An 18,129-nucleotide genomic window follows, 5' to 3' on the forward strand; every position below is an offset into this window, starting at 1 on the left:
AAAACCTTCAGAGCAGCCCGATTATTCCAGGACACACACCAGAATTCAGGCATCCCCAAGGGATTGGTGGTTCCCCAATATAGACGTCTGCTGGCCTCCCAGGCTTGGAGTAAGGCAGGGCCTGGGACCCCAGTCCCAAGCCTCTCTGGGACACATATGCTTTAATTCTCAGAGCAACCCTAGTGAAATCAATCCTAACCACTCCCTGTAAGCTCATGAAAATCATTTAATTTGTGAAAAAAAAAAAAAAGAAGACATCAAAGAACAAATTATGGAAATGACGAATGGAAGGCTGAACCTATTTTAGCTGTTCTCAGGGGGCACAGGGGTGCTGGACATGGTTTTCATCTGTCACCCGCCTCCCTGAGCCCCAGCAGGCCTGAGCTTGTATGAAATGGGACCATTTCCTTGGATCAGCCCAGCTGAAGGGTGCCCTCCCCTAGGTGTCTGGCTCCCCCTTGCCGCGGCTGCCCTCCCGGTTCCACATGGCATTCTCCTGCCGCAGCCGTAGGTTCTCTGTCCTGAGCCTCTCGACCTCTGCAGCCAGCTCCTCCACCTGGCAGCAGGGCTGCTGGCTGGTGTACCCCCGCAGCTGCTTCAGCCTCCTGGTCTCCTCTTCTGCCTGTGACAGCCGCCTCTCCAGATCCAGGTAGTCTCGGACCAGCTCCTGCTTGCTGCGGCCCTGCAGACTCTCGGTGTGGTAACGCTCGTAGGCCTCAGAGAAGTCCCTCTGCTGGAACTCCCCATGAGCCCGGCCCTGCCCGTCACCTTCCCCTGCCTCGCTCTCCCCGCTGGAGCCTGGGTGGGAGGCCCCGTGGGGCACTTCCAGGTTGGGCTCTTCAGGATCCCGGTCATTCATCAGAAACTGGGTGGTGTTGTAGGGTGCCACAGGCTGGCCTTTGGCAAACATCTCCTCACGGATCCGGGAGGCCCTCTGGCTCTGCCTCTCATCCCGCTGCTGCTTCTCTGCCCAGCTCAGCTCCAGATAGGGGCGCCAGTGGCGTTTGCGTTTGGAAGGCCTCCTGCGGTGCTTCTTCCGGCCCAGCACAGCTTCCACAGAGCTGCCCCCTGGGCTCTGGGTCCGGGAGCCCCTGCTGTTCCAGCCTAGGCCCCTGCCAGCCCCAGGGGAATCTTCCTCCTCAGAGTGGCTCTCTATCCGGGGGGTCAGGGGCAGGGAACTACCAGGGTCATGAGGCTCAGGGGGTGTTTGGGGGCTCCCAGGAGCACCAGGGGTCTAAAGAGAGAGGACAAGATAAGAGTGAATCACAGACAGCCTGCCCCTGGCGCTGGAACCCTTCTGCCACCACCCAGCCTGAAGCTGACTTGGGGTCACTCTCTAGCCTCTCACCCTCTGCAACTATTTGTTGGTTTATGGGCTTATCTGTCTCCTGTCTGCCCCCTCAACCCTCCCCGAGTCATGAAAACAGCAGGAATTATGCCTGTGTATTTCACTCCGTAATTTCAGTGCCCTCAATAGTAGCTGTTCTGTGCCTCACATGGTAGGCATGCAATAAATACTGTTTGAATGAAGTAGGAGAAAGAGGAGACAGGATGGGAAGTGGCTCCTGCTGCATTTGCTTGATCAGCCCTCTTCCTAGAAAGATTGTCTTTCTGACAGAGTTGGCTTCCTGGGTAAGCAACCTGTGTCATCTCTCAGGGCCCCTCACTCCCACTCTGTCTGGAAAGACCCCATGCTTTGCTTAATGCTCCGATGTTTTCATCTCGAACTTCTCGACAAGTTTTGAATAAAGAACCTTTTGCCCTGAGCCCTACGAGAATTACGTAGCCAATCTTGCTTCCAGCTTTTATTGCATAGCTGACTCTTGAGGGCTTGGTACTGATATCACCTCTTCCGATGGGCCCTCCCTGACCACCCTATGTAAAGATCCCCCCCATCTCCCCTTCCCAGTGACACCATCATGTGACTCAGTTACCGTCCCACATCCCACGTAGTGTCTACCACATTACCGTTTACTGTCTTCTTTTTATAAGAATGTGTCTTGTCTGCCTAGCTCACCACTGTGTCCCTATGCGTGGCCCAAGGAAAGTGCTCAAAACCATGTTAAATGACATAAAGCCCATAAGAGAGGGGGATGCAAAAGACCTTGGGATACGAGACCACCCCTTTCTGTTGATCTAGGGTAAAGAAGATGGAGTGTTATTTATTCCAGGCAGAAGTTGGTATCACTCTTCAACATGAGTGGCAGGAAAGAGGCCCTCGCTAGGGAGAGGAAGGGTGAACCTCCAGTCTGCAGCCAAGAGAATTCTAGAACTTATCTAAGAGGTGGAAAGGATTCTGTCAAGACAGTGTGTGTGCAGAGCATCTGTTTATCTCTGTTGTGTGAGGGTGGGAGTACTCAGTGTGGGGGATGGGAATGAATTGCTCTATGTTTGTGGTTTAGGGAATTCTAATAATAACCGCTACCATGGGCATGCTGCTCTACAATGTACACCACAGTTCAGAAACATCTGAGTATAGGCCCATATAGGCATAGTGTGTGTACTCGGGGATGTACACAGCCCTGTAAGAGCTGGAGGCACGTTGTGTGTGTTTCAAAGGCCCTGAAGTTCTCGTCTTCATTTAGGATGGGATATGTTAGAGTGCATACAGAGTACGTGTGTATGTTGTCTGTTTGTGTTGTCTGTAGGTGTGTTGTACTGTTACTTCACCTACTGGGAGACTGTCAATCGAGAACAGGCCTTGTCTCCACCAGTGTCTTGAGTCAACTGAGACAGAGCTTCTACCCCACCCCAGAAGAGGCAAGGCCCCTAGCAGCACTGAGACAAAGTGGCTTGTGTATGCACATTCACCTCCCCCAGCCCTCAGCACATGGCTCGGCTTGTAATGATCCTTCCCCTCACCCATACCATCCCTGTCCCTCAGCCCCACATGCTGCCTTCCTCCTGAATGCCTTTCCCTTTACCATCATTCCCACTATGCAGATAAGCTGTGTGATCTGGGTGAGTCATCTGCCCTCTCTGAACTTCTAATCCTGACATATCATGAACTCCAAATTAAACAACTCTAGAAAACACTGGAAGTGGCTAGGGAGGGTGGGTCAGAGGCACTGAGTCCTCTCCTCACCTATAGGAACTTGTAAACTCGAGGGGCAGCTTGTAACGTGGGGGCAGCAAGAGAGAGCATGGGCAGAGTGGGTTTGGGTTCCTGTTGCCAGATCAGAAGGTGATGTTTCCTGAGAGCCTGATACAATCTGTCTTTCCCTTTCTCCTGGATGCTACGTGAACTCCAACCCCCATCCTAAATTATGAACCAAATGTTCTCTTTCCCCTGTGTCACACTTGGTTCTCAGCCTTGACAAAATGTAAGGCTGTGTTCTGGTGTCCGAAGGCCCTAATTTTAAACCCGGGATCTTTTGTTTGCTGGCTGTATGATTCTAGAGAAGGTATGTCAACTCTGATAACCTTAGCTTATTTGAAATGGAAATAGTAACTCCTACCTTGAAGGGCTGCTAGGATTTCACAACAGCACAGATTTGGCATCCTGGCATACTGCCCACCGCACAGTAGGGACTCAGTTAGATCTGGTTTTCCAGATCTGCCAACACAGCTGAGACAAGTGGCCAGGATCCCAGTTGGCAGGCTCCATGTCGGGGCACTCAGGTGGGTGGGAAGGTGGGGCTTACCTTGGCCTCCTCCAGGGCTGCTGGTGACTCTGTATTAGTTGGTCTGGTTCGGAGTAGCCACCTTCTTCTGCTCCAAATCTTTCAGCAGATGCTTCTAACTAATGACACCTGCCTTAAATAACAGAAAGCTAAGTCTTAAAGGAGAATTTTCAGGAAGACTGGCTGCCTGGCAATTATTCACTAAGGCAGCGGCAGCCATTTTGTAGCACCAGACCTGCACACCTTCATTATCCAATGCAGGTCCTAAAGCCTCCACACCCTGGGGTTCACACCTCCAGCCAGCAAGGGGCCATCTTCCCAGTCCTATTCCTCGGGCCCCAGGGCCAGAGCTTCCATCCTATGCTGTTCTTCTGGAAGTCACTGAGGCCCAGGCTGGCAGCTGGGAAGCTAGTCCTGAGCCTTGTTCCCCCAACAACCAAAGAGGAAAAGGTCGCTGCCCAGGGAGGCAAAGATACAGCAGTGACCTGGAGGCGCTCGACCTGGAGAGGCTGGCAGCGGAGTCGGGCAGTGGCTGAACAGGAAAATATGTAGCAGGCTTTACAAGGGGGCCTTTCCTCACAGCCTCCAGAGGTCCCACTCTTGACAGCACCCCACCCCCACCCCCCACTCCCAGCCCCCTCAGGCTGGCCTCCAAAAGTCAGCACCTCCAGAAACACAGTTGTGGCTTGGGCCGAGCCTGGGGCTGAAGACTTATCATCTCCTGGGCCTGGCCTGCCTCCCCCCTCTTCCTCTCAGGACGAGAAACAGAGGAAAGGGGAAAAAGTCTTCACACTACATGCAGCTGGAAGGGAAGCCCAACTGGAATAAGGATGGATTCCTTGGAAGAGGGGAAGTGGTCCGAGAAAGATTTTGCAAAGGCGGAACTGACCTATTTGCTGTCAAGGATTATGCACACGACTATATCTGTGTGTCTTTCTGTGCGACCGACCGCCTGTCTGTGCAGTTCCCAGTGCCTCAGCCCTACCTCTTGCTGCAGTTGCAGCAGCTCTGGTCAAGCCGCTCAGGCACTAAGGTTGGGGGTGGGGGGAGGGGGACAGCCTGGCAGCGCGGCGCCTGCTGGGGATTGTAGTTCTTGTAGCTTGGGAAGCCGGCTGATGATCCTGTCACGTCTACGGAGACACCGAGAACTCCAAAACCCATCTACCCTTGCGCGAGCGGCGTCCCGCGCTCACCGATGCCTTCTATGATTGGCCAACTCGTCTGCCAATATTTTCACTTTCGTCAACGATTAGCTGTGCGGAAGCACAACAGGACCCGCCTTCCGAGATCAATTAAAGAGTTCATTGATGGCGTTAATCTTTACGGGGCAGAAAATAGATCCGGCTGAGAGGGGGCGGGGCTGCGGGTGCGGAGGGATCCTCGGCCCTAGAGGAAGGCGACGAGAAGGATCGGTGGCCGCCGCCGCCATTTTGGGCTGGGAGGAGGCAGCGGAGGGACTCGCTGCGCAGTGAGAGCACCCCATGGGGGGTGGTCCGGGCGCGGGGAGAGGCCGGGCCGAGTGGGCTGCCTGAAGTGGTGGCGCCGGGAGACGGCGGGGAGTGGGACCGGGGGCCGGGGGGGTGAAGGTTGGAGTCTCCCCGGCCGGGCCCGGTCCTCAAACCGTCCCGGCAGCCCCGCAGCCTCGCTTCTCACAGAGGGCGGGGTTTTGGGCAATTACCGCGTGTTCCCCGAGACCCCAGCTGGGGAGAGACCGGGTGAAGCGACTCCCCTCTGCCCTTTCCGCGGGGGGCGCAGATCCTGAGGCCGAGCTTTGCCAACTTGTCTCCCCACCCCCATGCGGCCTGGGTATGGCGGCGGGGCCCGGCGTGGCGGGGCCCCCGCTCCGACGGGCGAGGTGGGGGCGACGCCAGGTTCCAAAGGCTGGCGCCGAGGGGGAGGGCGGAGGTCCCAGCTCTGGCCGCGCGTCCTTCTGGCGTGGCGGGCGGCTGGAGGCCCCGAGGGCGGAGAGCGGGGTGCGCCCACCATCTTCCCCCAGTACACCAAGGCCATCCCGCGGTCCCGGCTTCTTCCTGCAGTGGCAACCACTAATTCCCCCTGGAGCTAGATAGACGGAGGCCCGTGGAAGCCTTCACGAGCCCAATGCCTGGAAATCTGAGCGCTCTTGCCCTCAAGATTTCTTCCCAGCCCCGATTCTCGGAAGGACCCGACCTTGCACTCCCCTGCCCAGTTTGGGAAACTCCGAAAATGTGCTGTTCCACTTCTCTCGAAAGTGTACACCAAAGAGGGGTTGGGTTTTTGCTCTTTTCAGGGTTGGGGCACACAAAATAACCGAGGGGCCACGGCTCTGGGAATAAAAGTGGAGTGTGGGCCCGTTTTTGGATGCTTCAGGAACATCTGTTTGCGTTTTGAAATCTGAGCCGTGACTTTGACCAAAACTTTTGGAGAAATGGCTGCCCTCCTAAAGAAAAAAAACGAACTAATTCCAACGTAATCTTTGTAAGACTACAGATTCCTTCCAGTTTAAGGAACTTTTCTCCTAAAAACTAAACAAAAAATGGGGAGTATTTTTGCCACTGGTGCATTGTTACTAGGGAACCTCTATTTTGAATTTCCAAGTCATTGAAAATCACTTCTGTGGATCCCAGACGCTACCAAGATAGAAATTGCAGTTTTGAGCTATTTCCTATATGTAGCTTTTGGGGGGGGGGGGGAGGTGGGAGAGTGACCTTTGAAAACAATAAACGCTCAACCTTATATTAACAGCTATAGCAGCTTTTTAAGGATTGAAGTTTGATGTGAAATTCTCTCCTTGAATCACGGATTAAACCGTCTTGTTGACTAATGCTCAAAATCTAACTTCAGAGAGATTTGCATACAGCTTAGGGATACCTTATTTTGTTGCTAAAATATCAGTTAAAATTATGGCTAGGTAGACTCTATAAAGTGATGAATCTCATTGTCACTTACACATGGTCACATCATTCCTGAGTCTTTGGCTTAATTAGCAAGAACCTTGAAAGGTTTTTGAGAACTGAAGCCACTCCTTTTATTAATCATTATTTTTTAAGTTGTAAATGACAGTTCCAAAGCTGTATCTATTCTCCCCGAACTTCCCAGATGTTCTCAGAGAAAGTCTTAAAACTGGATTGGGAAAATTTGATCACCATTGACTTGATTTCTTTTTTTTTTTTTTTTTTATTGACTCGATTTCTTAATCCAAAACTTGAACCACTAAATGCAGTACACTTGATTCATACTGTAGGTTGACTTTTGGCTTACATCATGTTAATTTTACACTGTTCCTCAGATCAAGAGAAGATGGGAGTTAGGAGAAGCTGACATTAACTTGGTAGGAGTTAAGTTAAATAGTCTTAGGACCTGAAAGGGGCTTTAAAGATTATCCTTGTGGTTCTTCTGACAGTTTAATGGAGGAGGATCCCAGACATTTGTGATTCATCCTCCATAGTGAAGTAATGTACTTATAAACCTTTGGATGCTACGAGGTGGAGAATACCGTGCCAGATGCAGAAATGTGTTACTCATTTATAAAGATGAAAGGTTATCATCTTTAAGGTTGAACCACAAGCTTTTTCATTCCTTGATAAAGCTGGGAATAAACCCAATTTATTAATGTTCCCTTGGTTATCTTCTGAGCAAAACCTAGGACTGGAAGTTAGGAACTCCCAAGTTCTATTTCTGTGTGTGCTACCACTGACTTGATTGGGCTTTGCCAGGGGCCAAATCCTGAAGATGAGGCCAAACTGGTCATTTTGTTGCTGAGTCTGTTGTTCATCTAATGTTCAACCAGACCTGCTTCCTCCTCAGCTGTCCCCTGGCAGATGAGTTCCTTCAGGGTTTATGACAAAGTCTACAAACCCTATATACCTCAGTTTCCTAATTTGAAAATGATATCAATGCTACTTCCCCCGTAAATAACCTTGAGGAGTAACTACTCTTCGGTAGCTATGTAAACATATATTTACTAAAACTTCCTTACTTGGGAATCTAGAACTTCTGCTTCAGAGATTATTTGGGGCATTTGGGAGGCCTGCCTTACTGAAATGTGGCCTTGGCTGCCCTCGGCAGCACAAAGGATGGCCATCCAACTAGGCTGAATGATGGTCAGTTTCTTAGGGTACCAAGCAATTGTTACTAGGAAGTCCTGGATATTTTACCCTGCTGGCCAATTCCTGGGAACTAGTGGCTCTGTGAGAGCAGGACCCATTGGTGGGTAGGATGGATTCTTTGCAGCAGTCCTCTTCAGGATGAAGATCTTTGCTTCTGAACTATTTGATTTCCATAATTAACTAGTTTTCTGTTGTATTAAGCTCTCACCATCTTTCTCTTTAAATTTTCTCTTTTTAAGTTGTTCATGTATTTGCTGGTTTGTTAAGTACACTTTTAGGAATAACTAGAGAGGAAGGTAGAACTAACTACCTCTTAGCCATTCCTTTTCATTCTCCAGTTTGGTTTCTTGCCTTTACCTAATAGTTGTATTATTATCCAGGTATGCAGAATTCTGTGTTTAAACAGGAGTCAGACTTCAAATGAATCTTCTCTGACCCTCTGGAGCTAGTACAAGTTCTACTGAGTAGCTCACAAGAGCGGTGATGCTGTCATTTTCTCAAATACTTGTTAATGGGGCACTCAAGTTCTCACATTTTCCTTCAGGAATACCCTTTTACTCCCTGCAAACCCAGGGCTTTTTAACACTTTGCACAGTCAGTGAATATGAAGAATATGAAGGATGAGAGTATGATTCCCTTCTGAATTTTTGCTCTTGAAAAAACTTAAACCAAATGTAATTGCTCTTGGTGCTGTTTAGAGATCACATTAGCTATTTCAGAAAACTTACCAACAGTTTCCAGTAGCAGCTCAACCATTTGAAAGAATTTCATTGGTGTGCAGAGGTTTATTAGTAAACTAGGATTTTTCCTGCTGTTGGCTTTGTTGATACATTATTTGTCATAATTGAACCACCTCTAAGTAAAACCCAAGAAAATTTATTCAGGAGGATTTGTGAGAGCTTAAGTATTGATTGTCTAAACTCAGCCTTTGTTTTTTTCGACAAGAAGTGGAATGAGATTGTAAGCTCTCCAGTATTCAAAGAAAACTGGCTCAAAATTCAGTCTTTGCCTCCTAGAGTATATATTCTGTCCCACTGCAAACTATGAATGTTACCCCTCGGTCAGCAGATCCTACTGTGTTCAGGGCCTGAATATGATATTTTCTTTACTTTGAAAATTATTTTTCATTTCTAGCATCAACCGTTTATACCTTATATGAAAAAGAATAGTAAAGTGGAATTTTATTCCAGTGTTCTTGTCAAGTTTGAGAAATAATTTCAAAAAACTAACCTCACAAACTCAACTGTACTTAGGTAAAGGTACTGTCTTAGCTTTAGCCAATTTTACCATCACAATGTTGTGAATATTTGTTGCCAGCTGTTCTAGGTGTAAGTAGCCAGGGAGAATCCTGTGGTGCATTACCTAATGTTTGACTAAATATAGCCAGCTCTTGATTTTCTGAAGGTAAACTTCGGTTGTGGGGTTTTTTTTGGGGGGGGGGGCGCGTTAAAAATTTCTATGGATTCCCTGTTTAATTTCTCTTTTTTTTTTCCCTATAACTTTTGAAGTCATTAAGGTAAAGTATATTTATTTACATTTTCCCGAGCAAAGGATTTTAATTTTACTCTGGATGAAGGGAAAATTAAAATACTGATGGGCAACTGTTCTGGCTCAGTTGGTAGAGTATGTGACTCTTCATATCAGGGTTATGGGTTGAACCTCATATTGGGCATAGAGAGATTACTAAAAGAAAAAAATAATAATAGGGATGCCTGGGTGGCTCAGCAGTTGAGCATCTGTCTTTGGTTCAGGGCCTGGTTCCAGGATGGAGTCCCGAGTCCCGCATTGGGCTCCCTATGGGGAGCCTGCTTCTCCCTCTGCCTGTGTCTCTGCCTCTTCTGTCTCTCATGGATAAATAAATAAAATCTTAAAAAAAAAAAAAAAAAGATAATATTAATGGTAGCTTACTCTCGAATAACACATTTTCATGCTATCTTATTTAATCCTGATAGCAGTTTTGTAAAGTAGCCACAGTCCCATTTTGGCAATGAAGCATGAGGTTCAGAAAGTTTAAGAGTTGTGTCCAGGATTACACTGCTAGCAGTGTATGTTAAAGATAGGACTAGGACTCTGTTTTTTTTTTTTTTTTTGACTCCTAATAAACTAGTCTCATTTTTATGTTTTCTCTCTTTAGAGATACCTAGTCTGTTTTTCTGAATTAAACCAGATAACCTAGTCTTTTTCTGGACTTCCCTGGCTCTCCCCAAAACTAAGATCTAAAAGTCCCTGTGTCCTGAGGGCCACGTTATGTTCTAGGCTAGCCCCCCAAGTTTTCCTTACTTGAAGGAGGATTAAGCTTTCCAGCCATATGTCTCATAGTTTAGGAAGCACTTTTGCCCTGGCTGGATACTCAGGCTCCCTATGAGAAAGGGAACAAATTGAAATTGCCATTGTGTAAGAATCATCTTCTGAGCAGCTCAGTTAAAATGTTTGGCAGAAAGGACTTTTGGTGAAAGGCTAGAGATCCTCAAATGATTTGAGGATCATTTGTCATCACAGCCCCCTGTTAATATAAGTAATTCAGTCTTAGTCCTGAAAGCAGTATGCTACTCCAGTGTTTCAACGTAGAAAATAATTGATAGAAAACAAATTTCACACAAACCTCACCATTCTAAGGACATCAATGCAATAAATATAAAGTGCCTTTGGAACAAAGTTCAGAAAGCTGCAGATTTCCGGGTAAATCAGAGTCATTTGTGAGTAACTTAAAATTAGTTGTATATTTTTAAAGACTGGACTGAATTTGTCTTCTAGGAGTAAAACATACTTTTTTTCTGATGATAAATGTACTTACAGAGTCTAAGACTGATAGTGGGGAAAACAAGACCATTAAACTTAAATCCATCAGAGGTTATCACTGCTGCATCCTATAGTGCAATCAAATTGAGGCTTCTCCGTATGTAAAGCCAGAGGGCAGTGTTGCTGCCGTTCCACCAAGCAGCCGCGTTTCTGGGGCTACTGCATGACATCATAGCAGAAGGAAAATTAAAAACACGAAGAAAACTATTTCAAAATAGACATTTAATGTAATTTTTAGGCCAAAAGAAAAACTGATCATACATTGTCTTGAGTGGACCATCTGCCGGAATAGGGCCAAGCTTAGTCCAGCTTTGGAGGCCGTGAGTCAGTTCTTGACCAGCATAATTCCCCTTGATTCATTGATTTGTGAATGCTTATGCATCATTGAGGTGCATTTAACTCTTGAAGTTCCTAGCACCTCCACTATTCCATTTAGCTACAAAAGCAAGCTTTCCAGTGGGAGTTCCATGGGTTTTTTTTCTCCCTTTCCCTGCAGAGGTTCTTAACCTTCAAGGAGTTTGACAATCTCAGGAGGATTCTCTTGAACACTCTCCCCAGAAAAATGTACATACAAAAATCTACACAGAACTTCGTGGGGTTCGTGAATCTCAAGACCCCCTCTGGATTCTAAGGCCCCAAGAAACCCCTGTACTAATGATTTGAGCAATGCGTTTGCCTAGGGAAACACTAACACAGGGCAGACAGAGATGGGCTGGATTAACCATGATGACGAAGGAACAATCATAATTTTAAGGAGACAGAAGTTTATTAAATACACAAGGGAGTGGTAGGCAGAACAGCAAAGGACAGATTGTCTGCCAACAAACATAACTTGTTACTATTTTGATTTGGGGGCAGAAATTGATTCCCAGAGCCTCCCTGCATTTTCAACAACAGAACTACTCCCCGGCCTAAAGCAGCTATTAGATTGAGACCAGGGGCTGTATGGGGGCTGGATGTGCAGGGTTCCCACTCAATCCATAAGGACTTAATTTAGCTCCTCAACCAGAAGCTTTACATTTGATTTGCAGTGAGGGGGAATTTCTAATTTTGGTTTGACCCTCAAAAGGTGGACAGCTCCCATTCCTTTTTTTAGTATAGGGAGCACCTAAGTATAAAGTAATTAGGGTAAGTCCTTGGAATGCCCCAAACAACTATTTCCTCTATAAATCCAATATTCCCTACCTGTAAGCGTCTTAACAAAGAACTGCCACACAAGTTTATGCAACCATTGCTTGCACTAAAAAAGCAAGGGGTTTACCAAGAGCTGTTTTCATTTATCCAGGAACTTCTTTCAGCCTTATTGGTGAGGTGAAAGGATCAGTAAAATCTATTTGTAGGAATGAAATGAGACTGTCAGTTGTCTAACCTAACAAACTGCCAAATTAGGTTTACATTTTTGTTAATAGACTTTCCAATGGCTGTTGAGAAGCAGAATTAAATTTTAAGCTTCTAATCGTACTTTCCGCTCCATAAACACCTAACCCTGGTTTGTTTCTCCAGCTTGAAAAAGAAAACCAAGGCACTAGAAAGCAAGCACACTTAAGTGTTGAAGATAATCTTTATATTTTGCCCGAACTGTATATTTAGCACACTAAAACTCATCCAAGGGAAAAATCAGCAAATTGAAAATTGTCCCATTAAAGATTGTTTTCTTGCAAACTGACAAATTTAAGGATTTCTCTACCCCCCAAATGCAATCACTTAAATCAGCACTATTTTGAATTAGCTCTAGAAATCACACTGAAACTATGTTACATTTACAAATATTAAATTTATTATAGCTAGAATGAATTTAATGGTTCTCAGATTTGGCCACCTTATAACTCCATTTAAGGAGGGGATTTTTTTTAACAGAAAAAATGCATTATAACTTGGTCAAGTTACTTACACATTAAAAAAAAAAAAAAACCTTCTAAAAAAGAAAAAAGCAACCCTTCAGATTCACATAATTAAAGAACAGGAGAAAAGCACGCAAGCTACATCAAAGCTAAATTTACCAAACCAACCAAAGCCGGGGGGATTTTCTCTTCTGATTATGTGTCATAAAAAGGTCCACTGTCTTATATACACATGTGTATAATGTTACATTCCATCACTGTAAAAAGTCCCCTTTGCCCCCTCCCCCCCAAAAGTTTCAGTCTAGTCTCCAAACTTGGACAGCGGCGCTCGCTCCTGCTGCCGATGCAGTTCGTTCTCCGTCAGCAGCTGGAGGTTCTCGGCGCGCAGCCGGTCCAGCTCCAGCTCCAGCTCCCGCACGCGCGCGTCGTCGCCGCCCAGCCGCTTGCTTTCCAGCCGCAGCCGGTTATTCTCGTCCTCCATGCGTGAGAGGCACTTCTCCAGCTCCAGGTACTCTTTGATGAGCTCCTGCTTGCTCATGTTCTGCAGACTCTCCGCGTGGTACCGCTCATAGGTCTCCGAGAAGTCCCGCTGCAGAAACTCGCTGCCGTCTCCTCCCATCCCGTCGCTGCCCCCATCCTCCTCGCCCGCTTCTTCCATGAAGTCCTCATCGCTAGTGTCGTCGGATTTGGCAGCTGCCCGCTTGGGGTAGAGACCTGTTTTGAGATCCGGCTCTTCCTGGTCGTGATCATCCATGAGGAACTGCGTGGTGTTATAGGGTGCTACTGGCTGGCCCTTGGCGAACATCTCAGCTCGAATCCTTGAAGCTCGCAGGCTCTGTTTTTCGTCGAACTTTTTCTTCTCCTCCCAGGTTAGCTTGTAGTACGGTTTCCAATGCCGCTTCTTCTTGGAGGGGCGTCTCCTATGTTTTTTCTTGCCCAGCTGTCTCTGCTGCTGTCCCCACGCCTCCTCGCCCCCCGCAGCAGGAGCCCCCAACTTGTTGGCCTCGGAATCAAGACATGGCTGTGCGAGAGGCTCGGCCTCGGGCTTCGGTTCCCCCCCAGCTGCCGGCGGGGAGGCTCCGCCAGCAGACAAGTCGTCCCCATTCTGGCCCTTCTTGCCTGCTTCCGGACAGCTAGGTTCTGGACGGACCGGGGTCTGCAGGGGTGGTGGCTGCGGCCCCAAGCTCCCTTCCCCCTCCTGCCCCGGACGGCCACCCGACTGGGGGGACGCTCTCGATTGCCACCTACTGTCCTCCTCGGGCACGCGCTCCTCCGCGCCAGGGGGGCGATCGGGGTTCCGCTCATCGTGAACAGCAACAGCACCTGTACAGTTGCTAGTTTGAGGCTGGTGCTGGTATTCTGACAAGAGTGGCTCGGCCATGGCTAATAGAATCCTCTTCTCGAAGTTTGAAAAATTTTGGCTGTAAGTCCTTAAGGAAAAAAGAGGTTTTTCTTTTTCTTTTAAAAAATGTCCAGCAGAGTCCGCTTCGGTCTGTAATTCCTGAAGTGACGCCTTTAGCCAGTCCTTCTGTAAACAAACTCCAATTGCAACTTGGGAGAGCTCAAGTCAGTAAAGGGTTAAGTGCCCACAGCGCGGCCAGCTAGCGGGTCCAGGGGGTGCAGCAGCAGTAACAGTACGTAATGTGCTAAAGGGGTGGACCTCAAGCCTCCCCGCAGAGCGCCCCCACGATCGAGGAGTTGGTGGGCAAGGAGATGAGGTTAAGTCCAACGGGTTAAACCCAGCCCCGAAGGGGTTAAAACTACCCGATGACGCTGCCTCCGAGGGGCCGAATCCACAAAGGGTTAAATCCCCTGCCGCAGAGCCCACAAGGGGTTAAAGTCCCAGAGTCACCTCCTCCCACTTCCACGGGTGTCGCTCCAACCCGAGCTCCCAGTTCCCTAGGCCCGGCCGGAGCCTCAGCCGAGGACAGACAAACTCATCTCCCCTTTGGCTCGATGCTCGGCTCAGCTCAGATCTCCACCGCCTCCTCCTCTTTTCCTCCCTCCCTCCTCCCCCTTCCGACAGCAACTCTTCCGCCTCCTCCCCCGACTTCCCCTCCCAACCTGCCTCTCCACCTGCCAACTTCCAACTGCTGCCTCCCAGCCCTCTGCACCCCTTTTATATAGAAGCCTAGCCGCCCCGCCCATGCGCATGCGTAGCGGAGTCCTCATCTTAGGAAGCTGGGAGTCGTAGTTCCTATCCTTCAGGCCCGCCGTGCTCGCGCGCCGTGCGACGTAGCCAATCCCAGAACGCGTAGGGGGCGACTTCCAGGCCGCCTCCTTCTATCGCATATCCCTCGCTAGAGAAACGTGAGGGTCCATTGGTCAGGAGTCACACGTCTTGCCGAAGAAGGGGAGCCAATCGCAGAGAAGAGAGGGCGGGCCTTGGACCATACCATTCTGCTTCAGGAATACGAGAAGATTCCGTGGCCTCTGAGGGCCTGCACAGAATATTTTTATGAAAAGGTGCGTTTTAAAGTGTATTATCGTATTCTATCCTCCGCGGAAGGGTTTCTAAGGTCATAAACGTTTGTTAGCTAAAGGAAGAAATGGTTCATCCCTAAAAAGTAGTCCCTACAGTGTAAAAGAGGATTAAATCCTATAAAGAGAGATGTTGGCCTATGGCTAATAGCTCTCGATTCTTAAGATTATAGGAATGGCTGCGAGGTGTGTGTGGTTAATGCCTGGGACTGACATTTGCGGAAGGATATTGCGAACACATTCTGTAAAAAACGAAAAGCGTATGAAGAAGTAAACAAATGCAGAATAAAAAGTGCCGCCTTAAAGGGACAGTGTGACCGCTTTAGTGCAGCAAGCCAGGCCTAGGCCTCGGAGGATGAGAAGGCAGGTTCGAGTCCCGGGTGACTTCCACCCTCGGACTGGCCTTGGGACCGCTGCGGCGGAGTGGCGGAGCCCCAGTCCAGGCCTAGTCTTTCAAGGGCCGCCGCCCCAGGACCAGTGCAAAACGGTGGGCCGTGACCGAGCCTCTCGCCGGGGCGGGGATCCGGGAAGCGCGGGGTGTGCACCTGGGGCTCCCAGGAGACCCGGGGTGGCGGGCAGGCCTCCCCCTGGGGCCCGCAGCTTCTGTCGAAGAAAATGGCCTCCTGGGGCCGACTTGATCTCTTCACTTCCGAGCTGACTGGGAACATTTTCCTGAGCACAGACAAGGCAGTCCGGGCCAGCTGATGGACCTCTTGGGGGAAAGGTTCAGAATTAATCCTGAGTTTACATAATCAGCCACGGATAGCCGAAAGAGAAGGGGTCCCATCCGCAGAGGCTCTTCTCCCCAGTGGGTGCTGGGCAGCACTGAGAGGGAACGGAGCCAGAGGCTTCCGCGAGGAAGAGGTCTTGCCCAGAAATGGAGGCAGGGGGATGCTGGCCCAGGATTATGGGGTAGACTTAGGGGGTGGTGGTGTGTGACACAGTCTCCTTGAGAAAATTCTCCAGATTCCAAGCTCCAGCCCAGAGGACAGGGCCCCCGAGTAGCCCAAACTGCTCTAATCATTTAGGCCTAAAAAATCTCAGCCTAATAACAGCCTCTCCCTCTTGCCACACACACTCGTGACCTATTCTTATTATTTCTTCCTTAATAGCAACATCTTACTTTCCAACGTATAACATTCTTTTACACACAATCATTTGACCCCACTGCAGCCCAGTGAGGCAGGGTAGGAATGATTGTCTCCATTTTAGAGATAAGAAATCTCTGAGAGTCGGAGAAATGAAGTGACTTGTCCAAGGTCACATGACAACTAAGTGGCAATTCTTGGTTGAAGATCTTCCTGACCTTCGTGTCATTTTTCTTTCACAAACAAAATTCTCTTTTTTACTCAAGAACTTTGGATTTAGTTCATTTCCAACAGCTTCAGTCTAATTAAAGCCCTCATTTCTTCATTTAGCAAATATTTGTTAGGCAGGAACAATGATGAATAAAATGTCATCCACATGGACAGTGTGGAGAGAGGCCATTAAACCATGGTGAGCCAAAATGGCAAATGAAGAAAATCCGGATAGATAGGAGATTGTGAGCTGCTCAGTAGTTGGGAATTATGGACAGGATTTGTGGAGGACATATCTTCCTGGGTTTCTTGGAAGGATGGAGGGTTTTCAGGCCCTGCGTCATGAAGGGCATTTTATAAAGAGCAAGCATCGTTTCCAAAGGACTTGTCTGGGAACTCAGGAGTGGTTCCATGGGGAGGCAGCAATGGGCATGCCACAAGGGAGAGGCAAGCAAGAGTGCCTCTGAGGCACATCCAGATGTTTTGAAACCGACCACCCCAGACCCTGGGCTTCCAAGAACTCTAAAAGCCTGCCCTCCTTTGTGCTCCTTCATCAGCCATGCAAGAGGCCTCCCTGTGAGCAAGAAATGCCCCTCACACTGAGCGTTCACATCTGAGGAAAAGAGGTTTGCAGAAAACTTGGGAGTCTGAGATCTCTTCACTGTTACCACATTTTCAGCCTCCAGAAGACTCCTGGGTACCTTCATTCAGGGGGATCGAAAAGTACAGCTGAGCCCAGCCACCCTCAATTTACTGGACCAGGCTCCTTTGTCCTATGTGAGGAGAGGTGGGCAGAGTGATAGGTCGTGGAATTCTAGAATTCTGTCAAGCAACAGGCCAGGCACCTTGGTATTAGCTGAGTTTTAACCCAATGCCGGGCATTTCACATGTCCTCGTCATTTAAAACCCAGGACTGCCTTATAAAGGGATCTTCATCCTTATTTTACAAACAAGGCAAACCAGGGTCGGAGCAGTTGAGACTCTTGCCCAAGTGCCACAGCTAGCTGTATGCCCGTGCCCGCATCCCCAGCGCCACTTCGGTCCCTCTCCTGCTGCTGCCCATCCTTAACACGAGGGTTTATTCAGTCTCTCTTCCTGGGCCCCTGGGCTTGACCGTAGAGCACCAGCGCCGGCGTGTCTGCCCTGGGGGACGCCCTCCACACCTTGAGAGGACTGACGGCCTGGTCGGCCTGATTGAGGCTTCTAGTGGGTCCAGTGATAGCCCACTTTGGGCAGTGGTCAAGGCCGGGGGCTGACAGAAGGAACTCGGGAGTTTAGGGGTCTCCAAGAAGGGGCCTTTCAGAACTGCCTCTTCCTCACCGCGGGCAGGAAGGTCCTGGGGCCCAGGGGTGGCAACTGCAGGGGCTCGAGGCTGCTGCGGCCCTCCGCGGCCGCCCCCCCCAGGGGCCTCTCGGGCGCTAACACTAGGAGGCGCTCAAAGTGCCGCTGCTAGAGCCGGGGAGCCTGGCGGGGAGGCGCGACAGGGCTGCCGCAGACCGGAGCGAGGCCGGGGCCGCCGGGCGGTGGGAAAAAGAAGTTCGGAGCCCGAGCAGCCGGCGGCCCCCGCAGCGCCGTGCCCAGGCGGGCGCTCTGCCCACCCCGACGGGGGCTCCCGGCCCCGGCCCCGCCCCCGCTCCTTAGGGCGGGGCGGGGACTAGGCTCCGGCTGAGTCTTGGCCTTCCAGAAAGTTCCCTGGGAAGGCCCGAGCTCGGAGGTCACGGGCGGGGGGCACCAGGAGCGAGCAGCTGCGGAGAGGGAGGCGGGCGGTGGGCACTTCCGGGGCCGGGGGCCGGGGGCCGGGGCCCCATCCCTGCGGCCCGCGCAAGGGGCAGCGAGCAGCCGCCCTTCTCTCCGGGCGGGGACCGGGTCCCGCCGCCTCCCTCCCTTCCCGTCCCCCCCCCGCGACGGGGCGGTGGGCGGGGCCGCACCTTGGCCCCACCCCGGCCGCCCCGCCCGCAGGCGCGCCCTCCACCCCCGCCCCCTCGGGCCCGGGGCCCCT

The 18,129-nt window shown here is 49.9% G+C and overlaps 2 protein-coding genes across 2 annotated transcripts; both read right to left on the bottom strand.

Annotated features, from left to right (window-relative positions):
* Positions 1 to 208: 208 nt before the first annotated feature.
* HEXIM2 (HEXIM P-TEFb complex subunit 2) lies at positions 209 to 5,633 on the bottom strand. The gene is given in 4 exon segments (XM_025440816.1): positions 209 to 1,234; positions 3,645 to 3,684; positions 3,686 to 3,756; positions 5,415 to 5,633. Coding segments are annotated over 4 exon segments (1,125 nt in total). The 3' UTR covers positions 209 to 439.
* Positions 5,634 to 12,052: 6,419 nt separating this feature from the next.
* On the bottom strand, positions 12,053 to 15,132 carry HEXIM1 (HEXIM P-TEFb complex subunit 1). Its single transcript, XM_025440745.3, has one exon. It carries the CDS (start codon positions 13,730 to 13,732, stop codon positions 12,653 to 12,655), a length of 1,080 nt encoding a protein of 359 aa, XP_025296530.1. The 5' UTR covers positions 13,733 to 15,132; the 3' UTR covers positions 12,053 to 12,652.
* Positions 15,133 to 18,129: the final 2,997 nt, after the last annotated feature.

The sequence above is a fragment of the Canis lupus genome, chromosome 9 (genome assembly GCF_003254725.2).
Source record: "Canis lupus dingo isolate Sandy chromosome 9, ASM325472v2, whole genome shotgun sequence".
Taxonomy (NCBI): Eukaryota; Metazoa; Chordata; class Mammalia; order Carnivora; family Canidae; genus Canis; species Canis lupus.

What these genes read in the sequence shown, in the direction of transcription:
- HEXIM1 (XM_025440745.3), bottom strand. Translation starts at nt 13,732, where the DNA reads ATGGCCGAGCCACTCTTGTCAGAATACCAGCACCAGCCTCAAACTAGC.